Source organism: Raphanus sativus, chromosome 3 (genome assembly GCF_000801105.2).
Source record: "Raphanus sativus cultivar WK10039 chromosome 3, ASM80110v3, whole genome shotgun sequence".
In the NCBI taxonomy this organism is placed as follows: Eukaryota; Viridiplantae; Streptophyta; class Magnoliopsida; order Brassicales; family Brassicaceae; genus Raphanus; species Raphanus sativus.
The window spans coordinates 20,263,486-20,280,216 of record NC_079513.1 but is presented as its reverse complement, the minus strand read 5'-3'; the positions used below and the strand labels follow the sequence as shown (position 1 = coordinate 20,280,216).

The 16,731-nt window shown below is 35.7% G+C and overlaps 4 protein-coding genes across 4 annotated transcripts; 3 read left to right on the top strand and 1 right to left on the bottom strand.

Moving 5' to 3' along the window:
* Nucleotides 1-593: 593 nt before the first annotated feature.
* Nucleotides 594-1,325, top strand: LOC108845439 (F-box/kelch-repeat protein At4g38940-like). The gene has a single exon (XM_018618651.2). It carries the CDS (start codon nt 594-596, stop codon nt 1,323-1,325), a length of 732 nt encoding a protein of 243 aa, XP_018474153.2.
* A 1,837-nt stretch (nt 1,326-3,162) lies between these two features.
* Nucleotides 3,163-4,245, top strand: LOC108847316 (F-box/kelch-repeat protein At4g38940-like). The gene has a single exon (XM_018620523.2). It carries the CDS (start codon nt 3,163-3,165, stop codon nt 4,243-4,245), a length of 1,083 nt encoding a protein of 360 aa, XP_018476025.2.
* Nucleotides 4,246-4,338: 93 nt separating this feature from the next.
* LOC108847315 (ubiquitin-activating enzyme E1 1) lies at nt 4,339-8,900 on the bottom strand. The gene is made up of 6 exons (XM_018620522.2): nt 8,452-8,900; nt 8,150-8,367; nt 7,210-8,004; nt 5,913-6,781; nt 5,251-5,683; nt 4,339-5,139 (listed from the first exon to the last, which is right to left on the bottom strand). The coding sequence occupies exons 1-6, from the start codon at nt 8,597-8,599 to the stop codon at nt 4,543-4,545; spliced, it is 3,060 nt and encodes a 1,019-aa protein (XP_018476024.1). The 5' UTR covers nt 8,600-8,900; the 3' UTR covers nt 4,339-4,542.
* Nucleotides 8,901-10,929: 2,029 nt separating this feature from the next.
* LOC108847317 (protein LIGHT-DEPENDENT SHORT HYPOCOTYLS 5-like) lies at nt 10,930-11,859 on the top strand. The gene has a single exon (XM_018620524.2). It carries the CDS (start codon nt 11,165-11,167, stop codon nt 11,750-11,752), a length of 588 nt encoding a protein of 195 aa, XP_018476026.1. The 5' UTR covers nt 10,930-11,164; the 3' UTR covers nt 11,753-11,859.
* The last annotated feature ends 4,872 nt before the right edge of the window (nt 11,860-16,731 follow it).

Here is a 16,731-nt window from a genome sequence, read left to right as displayed (position 1 = left end):
TGAGCTAGCGACGTATATTGTGTGGTGCGGGGTGCAGAGACGTTTGCATATCGACGCATATTGGTGGAGTGCGGGGGTCCAGAGATGTCTGGACTATCGACGCATATTATGATATCGTATATCCGTATGAGGAGAACGCAGGGTGTGTGGACTAGCTATGTACCATCAGCGTATTGTTTGTTTTGTGTGATGTGCTAGGCATCTTGTCTGTTCATGCTAGAGCTACTCTTACATAGTCGTAGTGCTATGTACTGAGTCTGTGGTTTGCGGGTTAGCATCCCATACCTCACTGAGTGACTCCCCTGTTGCTCATCCCTCTTTCTTTTCTCTTTCAGGTGAGCCTGGCAGACAGGAGTGATTGCTTTCGGATTGGTGCTTTGGGAGTTTTATTCTTATTTTCAGACTTCGGTTTTATGCTTTTATCGATATTTTCCGGATTTATTTTATTTATGCTATTATTGGATTATGGTGTTGAGTTTGACTTTTGAGAAGTAATAAATGGAGACTTTTATGAGATTATTATTTATTATATTATTTTAGAAAATCGGGGTATTACACCTTTGGTCTTGATCCCGTCGCTTCCTGCTTTGCCAATGTATGTAAACTGCGTAGCAGTGGGATCTAAGATATATGTGTTTGGTCGGATGAGCGATTACGAGAAAAAAACGTTAAGCGTTGACTGTGGATCTCACACCGTGCAACTCTTCCCTAGTATGCCTGTACACGTGGGTTGTTTAGTGGCTGACATCATAGAAGAATCTACGGAGTTGGATGTCAGCTTTTCCGAGGTCTGGGAGAGGGTGATGGTGGTGTTCGATACAAAAACACAAACGTGGGAGCCTGGGATGATATCAGTAGACAAGGAGGGTATTATTTATGGTTGTGTGGTGATGGCTAATAAGATGTATACGAGGAATCATGCTGGCAGCTTTGTTTACGATCCAAAGGAGAGTAAATGGGAAAAGGAAGAGATGCTGAATCTTCACGAGTGGGTAAATGCGTGTGTTATTGATGATGTGTTGTACTACTTGGATTTTTACGAGGAAGAGTTAAGGGCATACGATGGAAAGAAGAGGTGTTGGCAACTGGTGAAAGGTTTGGAAGCATTGTTGCCTGGGAAGAGAAGAATGAAAGAGTGGTCACAGACAGTGAATTACGATGGGAAACTAGCTTTGTTTTATCCTAGAGGAGACTGGGAAATCTGGTGTGCGGAGATTTCGCTGGAAACACGTCAAGGAGGGGAGATTTGGGGTACTGTTGAGTCGTGCCGTCATCTTGTGAATGCGCATTCGTCCTCTATGAAAGTTCTAGATGTTGTTGTTTGATATATTCTACCACACGTCTCCTTCATATATTAAACTTGTGCTTAGTTTTCTTTTTGATACAAGTTTCCTTGTCCTGCTTCACCATTATTGCCTAGTTGAGTTTTCTTGTCGCCTTTGAGAATCCACAATGTTTACAATGACAAAATAAAAGAGAAGCAAACTGAGCATCTCATTGTCCAAACGGTAACATGTTAAAAGGAAGTTGAAGCAGGTGTTAAGCATTCTATATAACCTGTCTCGGATTTTTTTGGATCCAATATATTTAAATTTTTGTTGTGTTTCTTCAGTTTTACTTCTTCTTCTCTTTTTTGACGTTTCCGGTTCATTCACAAGAAAAAAACACCTGCAATGCAGAAGATATATGTACGGGAGGGGAGACACAGAAAAATCTTAAAAGAAAAAAATAGGAGATGATAATGGCTGATCTGAAGTAGTTAAGAATATTTGCCAATAATTATTAATATATGTATTATATTTTAAACGTCATAAGTTATTAATCTTGATCATTTTAATTTTCTTCAATTTTGACTTTTATCTTGGTCTATTTCTTTTTAACACAAAGGAAAACAATAAAATTATGAAACCATAAGCATAATTTACATATCAAATATTCCACACAATAAAATAAAATAAGAATGTGAATTCTTGGTATCTCTTAATCTACTTTATATTTTTAAATTAGAAACTTGTATTAAATTACCAAAAAGCATTGAAACACACAAAATCCAAGTCAGAACAAACTAGATAAAAAAGTAAATAAAAATTAAAGTTAGATGATAATTTAGAAGATTTTTTTTTGATAATAATAATAATTCATTGATTTACTTGATAAATATATACCTTGACTTATTTTAATATTTCATAAGTTTATTTTTTAAAAAAAGAAAAAATAGATAATGATAGTTTTATTACTATAGTTAATTTATGATTAATTATATAACGATATATCTAGTTATTCATTAAAACTATATCTACTTCAACCATTTTAGAAACTAAACAATTAAGCACATGTTCACAACATGATTACACATATAACTCTCTGATCTTAATATCAATGCAATTTTTTTATAAATTAAACAATAATAAAACATACACTAGAAATAACTATCATAAAATAATTTAGAATACTTAATTCATAATTTCAAAATGTATGTAACAAAACCAATTTACTTGTCAAAGTCAAAATAAGAACATAACAAATAAGCAATATAGAACAATAAGAATTGGTCCTAACTTATCAAAGTCAAAATAAATATAGTTCTAATTCCAATTAAAAAGTTTGAAATAGTTATGTTATGTAAATTAATAGATTAATGATTCAAGCTAAATACTAATAAAAAACATGACAAATAAGCAAATAAATTAATAGATTAATAGTTCAAGCTAAGAACTAAAACAAATATGACAAATAAGAAAAATTAGTTAAAATCATGGAAAAATGATAAATCATCAAAATCACTTTTCCTAATTGATTCTTTACAAAAAACTAGATAATTGTGATATACCAAATTATGAGAAATGTTACTTTTTGTTATCAAAAGGTTTAATTCGTTGAGAGATATTATAAAAGGTTTTTTTGATGAGAAAAAATACAAAAGGTTTTATATTTTTGATGAGAAATATTACAAAAGGTTTTTTTTTAATGAGAAATATTACAAAAGGTTTAATTCTGTTTGTTTTGTTTGGGTCTATAAAAACACCATATGATTACATTAACCATTGATTGTGAACCATACTATCCCAGCTACAAGTAAACTAGGGTTTTGGGTCTGTCCTTAGTGTTTCTCTTAGATTGGTTTTGCTCCTCTCCTTTCTAGAGATGTCTTCTAAAAAAATTATGGCAAAGGAGGAGCAATCCTCTCTGATTACGTCACTTCCGCAAGACGTCATCGTTGACATATTAGCGCGTGTATCAAGATTCGACTACCCAGCACTCTCCCTAGTTTGCAAGCACTTCCGGTCAATAGTAACGTCGCCTGAGATATTCACAAGAAGATCCTTGCTGGGATGCACGGAGCACTGCCTCTATGTTGTCCTCGTTAATGAAAACGAACCTGTTTTGAGTAAGCGTTTATGTATTCTCTGCTTGAAAGACAACGGCGTACGCAGCTTGGTTCGTATCCGGTCGCTTCCTGATATGCCTACATATATAAGCTATATATCAATGGAATATGTAGCAATGGGATCGAGGATATATGTGTTTGGTTGGGGTGGAAAACACCATATGATTACGTTAAGCATTGATTGTGTAACCCACATCGTTCAACACCTCCCTAGTGTGCATGTACTAATGTCTCCAAGAATGGCTGACATCATCGACGGGAGAATCTACGTAATTGGATATGATAATGACTGGAAGATGGTGATGGTGGTGTTCAATACAGAAACGCAAATGTGGGAGCCTGAGACGATATCAATAAACAAGGAGATAAATATGTGCACTAATGGTTGTGTGGCGATGGCTGATAAGCTGTACACGAGGAATCATGTCAACAGCTTTGTTTACGATCCAAAAAAGAGTAAATGGCAAAAGGACAAGGTGCTGAATCGTCACACGTGGACAAATGCATGTGTTGTTGATGATGTTTTGTACTACTTCGACGACAAGTTCAACGCCGTCACGTTCCACGCCGTCACATGTTGTGGATCGTTAAGAGCATATCATGGAAAGAAGAGGCGTTGGCAAGTGGTGAAAGGTTTGGAAGCAATTTTGCCTAAGACGAGAAGTTCAGCGCCGGCGCATGTTGTGAATCACGGCGGGAAACTCGCTTTGTTTTTCCACAAACGAAATGAAATTTGGTGTGCGGAGATATCACTGGAGACACGCCAAGGAGGGAAGATTTGGGGTAAAACTGAGTGGTACGAGCGCCTCTTGACTGGGAAATTTCTCTTTATGAAAGCTCTAAGTGTTGTTGTTTAATACCACAACTCTCCTTCAATATAATAAACTTGTTGCTTTCTTTTCTTTTTTATTATTACTAAATCTCATCTTGCTGAACAGTTCGGATGAGAATGACAAAACACAGGTTTTGATATAAAAAAACATGGTTGACGTGTGGGTAAAACCACACAAGTAACTGTTTAAAACGAAACAGAAGTAGAATGGGTCTATCTCTCTACCCCCAAGTAAACATCACCCCCAAGTAAACATCAGTCAGCAGAAAAGTGACACAAACCACACAAAGTTTCATCTTTTTTTTCTCTTTTAGATAAATTCTCACCTGAAGTAGATGGAGACGAGAGGAATATCGACGTCATTGTCATCTTCATCCTCACAAGCCACCACTACATCGAGATGGTGGCGGTAAGGAGGCAACTCCACTTTAGCTATATCCCTAGCTAGATCAACAACCTTCTTGTCCATCCTCTCCTTGTGCCTCGGGAACATACTGTTGAACAGAAGACAGCTTCCACAAGATATGCTGTAAGCGCTAAGCCCTTTCTCCTCCAGCCAATTCAACACCTCGCGCAGTGTCGGGTTTCCTTTTAGAACCCATCTGTCCCAAACGCTCCAAGCCATGTCGCGGTGCTTCACCACCTTTGCCGGAACAGGTTCAGCCATTGAGAAGAGTGGAAGCGCCAGGTTGGCAAATGTGTTTCTGTAGGCTTCCACTTTGTGTCCTCCGTCAAGGACCTTGTACAGCTCGAGGCAGACTAGACCGGTGGCCATCGCTGTTGAGGTCGCAATGGCTGGGATGATTCTTCCGGCAATGAACTTTGCTTTCAGCTTGTCCACTTCAGGTATGCTGTAGTTCCTCGCCCTCATGTTGGCTAGACCCGCTATCACGTCCATGTGATAGTTTGTATCATCGTCCTACACAACACATCAGATTGGTTAACACATCTCTTGACCAAGAACATTTTGACATGTTACATTCGATAACAACTTAGATCAAAGAGTCAAAATCATTGAAAGAATATTTACCTTTTCGAACTGAATTGGTTTCATCCTGAAATCTGGAGACAAGTGATGCCTACACTGCTCAAGCTTAGCAATGAGGTCGTCGATAACTGCAGCGTCGTCCAACGAAGCAGTGGTTAGAGTGGTGGCTTTCTCATCAGTTACAATTTTTGCATCTTTCCTTGGCTCAAAGTCTGGGACTATCACTCTGTCGATAGCTTCAGCTGCTTCCTTTGGGTTTTTGGTCCACTCAGGTACAGGGATCCCAAATGTTTCTGCTCTTAAAATAGCAGTCGCCGTGATGAAGTTAAGGAGGCTTGGGTCGGATGAGGAGTACTGAAGCGGACGTGGGAATCTTTTTGGAGCAGACCAGAATGGAGCTCCGGTACTTGTCGCAGCATCTTCTGGAAATGTGTATATCAATTGCTTCACACGGTTAACAAAGTAATCCTCAAACCTGGTCACAAAGAATAAACACACATTAATGAGACTCCACGAGGGATAACGTCTTCACATTTGACCTCTAATTTTTCTACTTATTTTCCGATTGCCGCACATGTCACAAGCACAAAAAATAAACTATAGAAGCACTCAAGTAAGATACTAAACACTCTTTCGTTCCATCATTACCACTAGACTACTCTAAACCTAAGTACGACTTGTACAAATTAAGAGTGCGTCAGTACCTGAGTCGAGCCCAGGTTAAGCAGTCTTGGAAGTCCTCACACTTCTCCTTTTCAAGGCACTCAACAATCCTCTCCAATGTGTCCCTTGCCTGAGCATCGCCAGCACTCATCATTGAGTTAGTGTACTCAACCGGGCTAGAAAGATATGCATTCACTTCAGCGGGAGTCTTCTCAAGCAGACCCTCAAACTCAGAGCGAGCCCAAGTTAAACAGTGATCAATGTTATGCGGAAACGAGTGCACTGTACACATGGGGGCTTGCTTCTCTGGTGGGTCCCTTGAGGCACCGTAATTTTCAGTTAGATGTGGAATAACCATCTGTGTGTTGCACTTTGCACCAAGAGTCCCAGACTCAAGGAGAGGCTTCTGGAAATACAAGCACCTAGAATCAACATAGAGCCTCGCATTGACATTATCCAGTGCATTGACGACAACAGTTAAGTTCTCCCAGAAGGCATCATCAAATACATTCTCAGTCTCAGCGCCAACACGGTTTTGCAGGGCCACAATGTTGAACTTGGGATTTATAGTTGCAGCAGCGGAAGCAGCAACTGTGGATTTAGCCTGTCCAATGTTCCAGTCACGGAAGAGAAACTGGCGACTGAGGTTACTCTTCTCGATTATATCATCATCTGTCACTGATAGTTTCCCTTGGCTTCCACAAGAAACTCCCATCAGAGCCATATTTTTCAAAAACTCGCAGCCAAGAGCACCAGACCCTACTGTGAAAACTTTAGCATCTTCGAGTTTCTGTTGGAACTTAGCCCCAAATACAGATATTTGGGCATCGTACCGGCTGTTCCTTGGTGCAACGTCACTGGAATCCAGAGGTTCAGAGGGGAGTGACTCTACTGAATCAAAGTAGAAGAACTGATAAAGAAAATAAGTTCAACATCAGATCCCATTATGAAACAAGAAACAATATTCATGTGTCAAAGCAGGTGTATCTTCTTACAACATAAACATTAGAAAAGGAATAATTAGTGTTCCTTTATCATTAGAATTTCTACTCTAGCTTAAAGAATCTATTGAGGATTCCTAATTCTTGTATTCACACTTCCAAAACTGCTTCGTAGGGTTTTAATATATAGGAATGAAGGCTTGTGAGACTAGACAGAGAGTGCTTGGAAGCTCACTCACTCTCTGGCTTGGAAGATTTTTCAGGTTTTGTTCAATTTGTATTTTTGTTTAGATTTAATAACGAGAGCTTTGAGTTTTGTTTCTTGTATTCACAGTTCTTAGCATGGCATACAAAGATTAAATTTGTGTTCCCCAAGTATATGGAAAAGAAATATTACCTGAAAGAGGGGATGGAATTTTCCAGAGCAAGCTTTGACAACTTCCTGTCCAACAATACCCCCAAACATTGCAGCCATGGGATTAAGGACAGCCTTGGCTCCAAAGGAGAAGTGTCGTAGAAGCTTATGGTCGACATTCTCAACCTTTAAATCACCCACCCCAGTATTGATGGATGTGGCAATGGATATAAGCTGCTGAGCATCCTCTTCCGAGCCAGCAACAGGAAATCTGCCAGCTTCAGATGTAAACCGATCAAGTGCCTGGAAGGCCAAGTGAAGGAGTGGAGGCCGATCAAACTTAGAGAAATCACTGAACAGGAAATCCCCTGGATCTTTTAGAGCTTCCCTCAACGGCTTGAAATTCAGCAACTTCGGCTGTTTCACCTGAGTGACAATCCCACCCTTCACATATGTTCCATACCCTGTGGTGTCCTCTTCAAGTGTGAATGAATATGGCCGCGCACTTTTTATCTTCCTGGGTTTCCCGTCATTCAATTCCGTCATACCCTCAACTTCGGAGAAAACGACTAGGTCACCATCTTCAAATTCAAGTCTCTCATCGTCAACACAGGAAATAAAAGCCTGGTTCTCATTAGAGATGGAGGCAATGATGCCCGTGTGCGGTTCCTCTCCATCAACATCGAGAACTGCAAACTCAGGCCCAAAATCACAGAAGACGGAGCCAAAAAGACCCCTGACATCAGCCCTGACAAAAGCAATAGGAGGCTGATGGCTATGGCAGTAGTCATTAAACTCGATTGCTTTCTCCAAGCTTATGTCAGAGAAAACAACAACCTGTTTCACAAGAATCACCCATAGAAAGTTGCACATCAAGATGTATAAACAATAGTGTTATAAGCTATCATAAAACTCACAAGTTCTCTATCTAACAATCCCACTACACAAAAGATTCAGAGCAGATAAAACCAATGAGACGGACCTGGAAGCCAGAGAGCTGCTCTCCAGTCAAGCTTGTGGTCAAGCTAGAGACAACCACAGCATTGTTAAGATCCTGCAGCTTGTGAACGGAAGCATCAGCCCTATTCTTGCCAACATCATCCTCAGAGAAAACAAAGTTGCTAGACAAGTCCCATAGCTCCACCACGCTCTCATCATGAAGTGTCACAGACTTCACACCAGCAAGGATAAGATTCTTGGCTGTAACAAACCGCCCCCAAAAAAAAAAGCGTCAGTAACAACCTAATCATCTCACGATTAACATTCAAAAAAAAGCGTCAGTACCGATCTCAGCGCCGAGGCCGTGCATCCCGGAGATGAGAACGTCGGAAGCGAAGAGACGCCTCATGGTCTCGCGTCCGTAGACGGCGAGCTGCCTGCTGTGAAGATCTTCGTCGATCTCATCGCGACGGTTCGGATTACCAAAAGCCATGTGGACTGACTTCTATCGCCGCTGGAAACTGCAATCGGTGATATCGATGATTCGGCGTTTCTTAATCGGATCTCGGAAGTGATGGTTTGATCGGTGTCTTCGTTAGCAACAGATGGTTTCAGTAGCTTAGCTTGTGAAGCATAAAAGGAAATCAAATCTGATGAAAGAGCTAAACCCTAATCTGGAATTTGATTCTTCGGAGAAGAGGTACTGTACCTTTTTTGAGGAAGATCTGAATGATTTTTTACTTGAAAAAAAAAATAATGAAATTGCCGAAGATTTTTATTTTGGAGACGAAGGGGTTCGTTCGGTTGGAATCTTTGACGTCGTTTAAGCGACGTCGTTTTCTGGTTACGGTTGACCGGATACGCGGGGGTATTCACAATTTCGGTTCAGGCCAGTCAACTTTATTGGATCGTTCCAATGAGACTGGATAATCACTCATTTACGTTAACCCGCAACGTGGAAAATGGAAATATTGGACAATTTTTTTTTTAATAATATGCTATTTTTTTCTTTGCTATTTTTTATTGGATCGTTCCAATGCTATTTTTTTCTATTACGTCAAAAAAATGCTATTTTTAAAAAAAATAACTAGATAGTCTACTATACGCTAATATTTTTATTTTACAACTGATTTTTTGGAGAAATTTCTCAACTGGTGAGATTAATTCTATAAACTTTATATTTTGTCTTAAATGTCATTTCTTATATAACTCTAGACTATACTAAGTGCAAATGGACCAAAAATAACGCAAATGGTTAAAAGTAGGCCCATATAGTCAAATGCAAAGATAGTCTCACTTCTCGCATGTGTGTTTTTCACATAAAATATGATTTTGAGCCCAAACTATACAGAGATATACTTTGCAATATGGACCCCAGTTTCCAAATAAATTTTTGTAGGCGTCGACCCAATCTGATCCTATTTTCGTCGCGTCCTAATTTCAAAAGTTTTTTTCAAAATGTTTTTTTCGGTTTTGCAATTTCTATAATATTAATTGAAAATTATATTTTAGAAATTTTGTGACAAAAATAAATATATAGAATATAATTTTAACCATGTTAAATATTGTATATAATGCCCCAATCCGAAGCTTCAAAGCCTTCAATTAATGTATCTACTTAAATTATATATAATAGTATGGTGAATTCATTTGTAGAATGTTGCTTTTTTGTCAACTTTTTTGTCAACGTTAGGATGTTGCATTTAGAACATTTTTTATGAATAACTAACATTTTAATGATTAAAGAAAATATATTAAAACTGATATCTACAGTTCAATTAAAGAAAGATACGACAGGTGATTGGTGACAATGACAATTATCGTGAATTTGTAACCAAGGTACGAAATTAGTAACTTGTATGTCTTTTTTTTTGTCGGTTTATTATGCTATTAGAAACTATGAGAAATATTACATATACGATATTACAGCCGATCATTCTACCTGTTTTATGAGAATTCATGTCTGATTGCATCACCTTGAGCCGTCTTATGAGATTAATTTCTGACGGTATTCATTGCGCCAGATCCCTTGTAAGACTTGTCTCCAATATTCTGCATAATTCGTCTTCTCCAGAAATTGAAACTCAGACCTCCTGGTATAGAAATTGTGTCGCCTGGGATTCGAACCCCAGAGTTAGATGTAGAAGCCTTTAAACCTTGATCACTAGGCTACGGTGCTTCCACAGTAAGTTGTATGTCTTAAACAAAACAATAAATAACCACCACTACTTTTAATCACCTCGATATATAATAATATGGTGAATTGGCTTCACTTGTATTATTGAATATCTGCAAAGATGATAGATATCCAACACTCCTGGTTAAAATCAGGAAATCTTTCATTACAGAACTAATGATATCATTTATGTATTTTATTCCACTCTAAGCATAAGTTCTGCCCAACTTTCTAATTTACATGACTAGATTCATTAGAACAGGACTTTGACTACTTTTGGAAAATCAGTGACTAAATTGTTTGATTGATGTATATAGGGAGTAAACTAGACGTTCAGTAGTTGCTTTCATTCCCCATATAAGGGCGGAGGAGGCTTGTCGATACTTTTAGTGAGATTCCGAATAACAGATCATTGCCATTCTGATGATAGCCACTACGCTTACATTTTGAACCAAACAAGCTAAAACATAAGACAACAGTTCTATAATTTTTTTTTAAAGTTGATTCAAGCCATGTCATCAATAAATTACATGTACTAGTCGGTTCATTGATGTCCTGCCTCTAACTTAAGTCACAGGTGGCTATGTCAAACGAATGTAACCAATTGGTACATATATAAATACATGTATGATGATGTACTAATCAAGAAAATAAATCTACGGTTCAACAAAACTTGTCTGGTAGGATTTCGGTCGGGACATTGCACGTGAATTCAACGTCTCTAAATTTCTACTCTTTTGTCTCTTCTATTTTTATAACTTCTCTTTCACACCATCCAAATTCCAAAACCAAAGGAAAAAAAACAACTCCACATTCTTTCTCTTTCTCTTCAAGACTCTCTAAAACACCAACAAGAACGCACTTATAAGTAATAGAAACTCCATGGAACCCGAGGCTTCCGGGTCATTCAGACCCGACCCAGTTCCTTCATCCCCATCCACATCAGCACCACCACAACCAAGCCGTTACGCGTCCCAGAAACGCCGCGATTGGAACACGTTTCTACAATACCTAAGAGATCACAAACCGCCTCTAACGCTAACGCGGTGCAGCGGCGCGCACGTCCTCGAGTTCCTCAAGTACCTCGACCAGTTCGGAAAAACCAAAGTCCACGTGGCGACATGTCCTTTCTTCGGCCAACCGGACCCACCATCTTCTTGCGCTTGTCCGCACAAGCAAGCTTGGGGATCTTTTGACGCGTTGATCGGACGGCTTAGAGCCGCTTACGAGGAAAACGGTGGACGGCCGGATCGGAATCCGTTTGCTGAACGCGCCGTTAGGATTTACCTGAGGGAAGTCAAAGAGAGTCAAGCTAAGGCTCGTGGGATTCCTTATGATAAAAAGAAACGGAAACGTAAACCCACCGTTAGATTGGATGTGGACTTAACGAGTGAAATCGTCGCCGGAGACGGGAGTAATAGTAACGGTGATTCTCCGGCTGCCTCCGGAGCCGTACGTCTTCTAGGTTAAAGTAATTATTTTGCTTATCATATTTACTTTGCTTGTCTATCTCTTTATCTCTAGTCTCTGTATTATATTTATGTTATGCATATAATCTATCTTTCTGTCTTGTTTTTTTTTTTTTTAAATCTTTCTGTCTTGTTAAGAGCAAAAACATTATCTTTTTCACTGTAGTAGTCTAGTAGAGGTCAGTTATTTTTTTAGTTGATCGTGAAGACATTTGTACGGAGTTTATGTTTAGTCTCATCAAAACACATTGTATCTCCTCGTGTCATTACATGCCAGCTCACTCTAGTATTTTTTTTTTGAATCAGCGATTCTATATTCGATTTTTGATATCTTGATAATTTGATATAGTTGTTTCAAAAAAAAAAAAGGATAATTTGATATAGTTATTGTGAAAGAGGTGAGCAATAATAACTTAAGATGGGCGAACAAGGTATATGAAGTATATATTATTTCATTAGTATATAGATTGATGTTTGTTTTGGATCTATTTGGTTATTATTCAGTTGAAGAGCAGCTTTCATTCTTCACATAATTTTTTTGAAATTTGTCTCTATCCGACAATAGGTCCCATATATATTTCTTATATATATTCGTGACAAAACCCATCAAATTATTTAATTAGAGTATTTTTAAAAAGTTGTAGTTTATTTTATTTGTTATTTTGAATATTTTTAGTTATTTTATGTATTTTATCTAAATTTTAATTAAATTTGTGAATAATTTAGATATATTGAGTATTTTCTGTCCATTTTTAGTTGAAAATATATTTTAGGATGATTTCTGACATCGGTTATAATCCGATCCGAACCGAACCGGAAGGAACCAAATAAATCCGAATCGATAATTAGTAAAACACAAATAAGACTTATGAACATAATACCAAAATCTAAAATCCGAATCAACTAAACCATCACATAATATAAAATATGGTCATAATATTTTATAATATGGTCACAATAATTTTAAAATATGGTCACAACATTTTACTACACCATCACATAATATAAAATATAATTGTATAATATGTAAAGAAATATTTGAAAAATTAAATAATTTAATATTAAATAAAAGTGTATTATACACCACTTATATTACTATATTTGCATTTTACCATTTGAAACCATAACTTATTTTACAAAATAACACACTTGAAATATTACACCTATAATAAGAAGTGGATTGATATCTAAATTAATTTAATATTTAAAATTTATAAGAAAATAAAATGTTATGGTAAATATCACTTGAAAACAAAATTTTAATTATAAATTTATTACCTTGATAGAACTTACAAATGTAATATACATGTTAAATTCGCCAAAACCGTCATTCCATTCAATACCAAAACTCAGGTTCTTCAAATTAATTAGAAAAATAAAAATTGTAATTTTTTAAAAAATATTTCATGTTATTTTTAATGTTTATCTAGCTAAACCGCAATTTTTGTTTTTTTCCAATCATGTTCTTTTTATTTGTCAAACCATTCAATCATGTTCTGCATCACTTATATTATCACAACCACACTTTCCGCCCGCTTATATTACCGATTCCGCCATTATCGTTTGAATCCTAAATTAAATTAACAAAAACTAATTCCTAATGCTGCAATTTCAATTCTAAAACATATCCCTCCATTAATACCTAAATTATTTATTTCTTTTCTATAATGATTTTATTAATTAAGTCATTTTGATTTTAGTATAGATATGCATTACATTATAAGACACATTATAGTTTTTTTTTTTTTTTTTTTTTGTAAACTAATTATAGTTTTTTTTTTTTTTTTTTTTTTTTTTACATCGACATTATAGTTATTAGATGAGAGAAAAAGACACATTGTATGAATGTGCCCTTGTTCTTTTCATTATCATGGGTTCAGAGAAAATGGAAAAAAAAATGCGAGGGAGACAAAAAAATAATATAATTAAAAATTGAAATGGTTGCTAGTAAATTACGGATACACAAAAAGTGAAACACCAGTGTCACCATTAATTTCAGAGTCCCATTCACTCATTATTAATTGCCGCTAAGACGGGAAAATAAGTTAGAGCTGAAACTTCACCGGTGTTGTGTTGCTGTAATGAAAGGTCAATTTTTGATCACTGACGCTAGACGCAGCAATCATGAAAGGTACAGGGCCAGAGCCACTTTTTTGTTTGTTAGTAATTACCTTTCAACCTAAATAGCTAAATGAATTGATATGGTTGCAACAAAAAGAGGGTGTGGTTAAGAATTTTTTTATTGTTGGTTTATAAGTTATTATTTGGTTTTAATCTATGTAGATTGTAAACTAAAATTAAAATCTTTAATATGAAAGCAAGATGTATATAGATAATAAATTTTCATAGTTAATCATGACCATTGAAAAACTACATTCAAAATAATAAAATTATTATTACTTTTAAAATAGTTTTTCTCCAACGAGATGACTTGTTGTAACTTAAATTTCAATTATCAATGTGTTTTATTTATCACTATATCATATTGTAATTTATAAATATAAATATATAGTGTATAAAATAATGTATACCTTTTTCTTTTATAATTAAAATAATAAGATTTTCAAATTGAGTTGTGTTGAAAAAAGTATCTTAGATTGTATAGTATGGATGATGTTGTTTGAACAAATGAGTTGTGGACATAACAGTTGTGGATGAATAAGTCGTCGATGAAGAAATTATGAACTTATAAGTTGGACATAGCTATTGTTACTGTTGAGCTAAGTTTTACTTTATTATGATTTTTTTTTCATTTTTCATACCTTCATTTTTTAGTTTGCTAGAAATATACATACCTAAAACATCAAATCTGATCTGTCAGAGAGATGACTATAGGTAAAAAATCATTTTCTTGGATTAGTGCAAACCATTTTGATGGATAGCAAACCATTTTTGGTAGATACATAATTAAGTGTGGACAAATTGTCATGGACATCTTATAATAGATTAGTAAAACCACTTTTGTGGGTTGGTGAAACTACTTTCCTAGATAAACCATTACAAAAATGTTAGTGTATTATAATTGAAAAGATTAAAAATAGAATTTTAGGTGGATAATTGAAAGATAAAATGTTTTAGATGAACAAGAGTATGTTTAGTGGATGAGATTTTGTATGTGAGTGGGTTTGATGAATGTAATTTTTTTTTATGGACTAATTTTGTAGTTATACTTTTTCATCTAAAACATTTTAAAACAAAGCTTTGTTTCATGTTAATTGAAATATGTTCATTTTACATTGAACATTTTATGTCTATGAGTTCTTATCAAACTTGTTTCAACATTTTTCTCAGTTTATATATTTTTCAGCTTGTTTCCGTTTGAACCAAAACACAAGTTTCACGGACAAGGTTTTCGATCATATAAGATATGGGGATGAGGTTTGGGGAACAAGTTTCCCAAACCTACAATGTTTGTGGACAACATTCTGTGGATGGAGTTTCATGGACACACTATAAGAAAATATGGTACAAACATTGTTGATTTTTGCAGATAAAATACATTCACAAACCTAAGAAAATCATTGCTTTCTAGGAGTCTACTTCATGGTCTCCAACTAAGAATAAAAATTAACATTATGTTAGTTTATTTCGTGTGTAATAGATGCAAATGAAAAGCACGACGGAAATCCTAAAGTCATTTTGAAGTGTAAAACAAACATTGCATATCAGAATATGTTGGCGGTGAGTTAAAAATCGGGCACTGTGTGTGTGTTCACTAGAAGCCTTCGTTCAACAAAATTCTGTCGACAATGAATGATTGATTTCTAAGGATCTGAGGGGAATATAGCATCATACGATTCTGTAGTTCAATTAAATGTAATACAAACAAAGACGTGCCATTTTGGTTGCTAAATTGCCAAAGAATTTGTGATATTGATTAGAAATTGGATTATGTTCCAATTGGTTGCTAAATCAGTGGCACCTGACTAAAGAGACAAAGAAGGCAAAGAGAAAAACAAAGCAGTGGTCTTCGTTTGTTTAAACATTGACAGAGATTAACGAAAGCGACGGAGGATTACATTTATTCGTCGAGAAACATGAACAAATAGAAAAACTAATTGATTACGTTTACGAAATCAAAGGAAAAACTTTTGGTGGAATTATGTTTGGGTGAGTGGTTACAGTCGCTCGATATATTTTGTTGTTAGTTGAACAATTACAAATCTCTAACAAGCAAGTGATTAATGGTTAGAAGGCATAGTTGGTAATTCACATTAAAAATATGGTGTCGTATATAAAATGTGTGTTATGTTAAAAATAGAAACTCAAAATGTGTCATGAAGTGTAATTTTCTCTTTATATATATATATATATCTTTTTCTAGAAAGAGTGAACTAACTCTTAGGTTTTGTTTTTAAGAATTGTATATGTTTGATAAGTTAATATTTTGGGGACTTTGGGTAGTAATAGTTTAATTCTGTGGGTTATGGACTGTAAAACATAGAAAATTTGCTTACCCAATTATGCTTTTATACAAAGACTATTTTAGACTTTAGTCTTCTTCAAACTTCTGTCTTTGCTATTTCTAAATAGATACCAACATCTGTCTAATATGGTGTTTAATCTACGGTAAAAACAAAGACTAAAAGTCCTAACCAAACTTGATCAAAAAAAAAAAGTCATAGCCAAACATTAAAATCAGAAAAATACTCCGTTGATAATTAATGTTTGCAATCAGATCGAAGTTGTGTTATTCACCTAATTGAAACGTTATTTTAAAAGATCTGTTTATCAACAGGTGTACTTGAAAACGAGAGGTTTTGTAGCCTAAGTTAGGGGGATGATTGTGATTTGGTCACTTATTTGCTACTTGTTAATCAAATTACAATATGCTAGAAAATATTTAGATGCATGCTATTTTTGATAGAAGTTGATATCCATTTGGCGGGGCAACCAGACACTTCTGGAAACTCTGAGGGATACAGTAATTGTGGGTGCCTAAAACATTCAAGTTGATAGATTTTTTGAATAAAACCTACT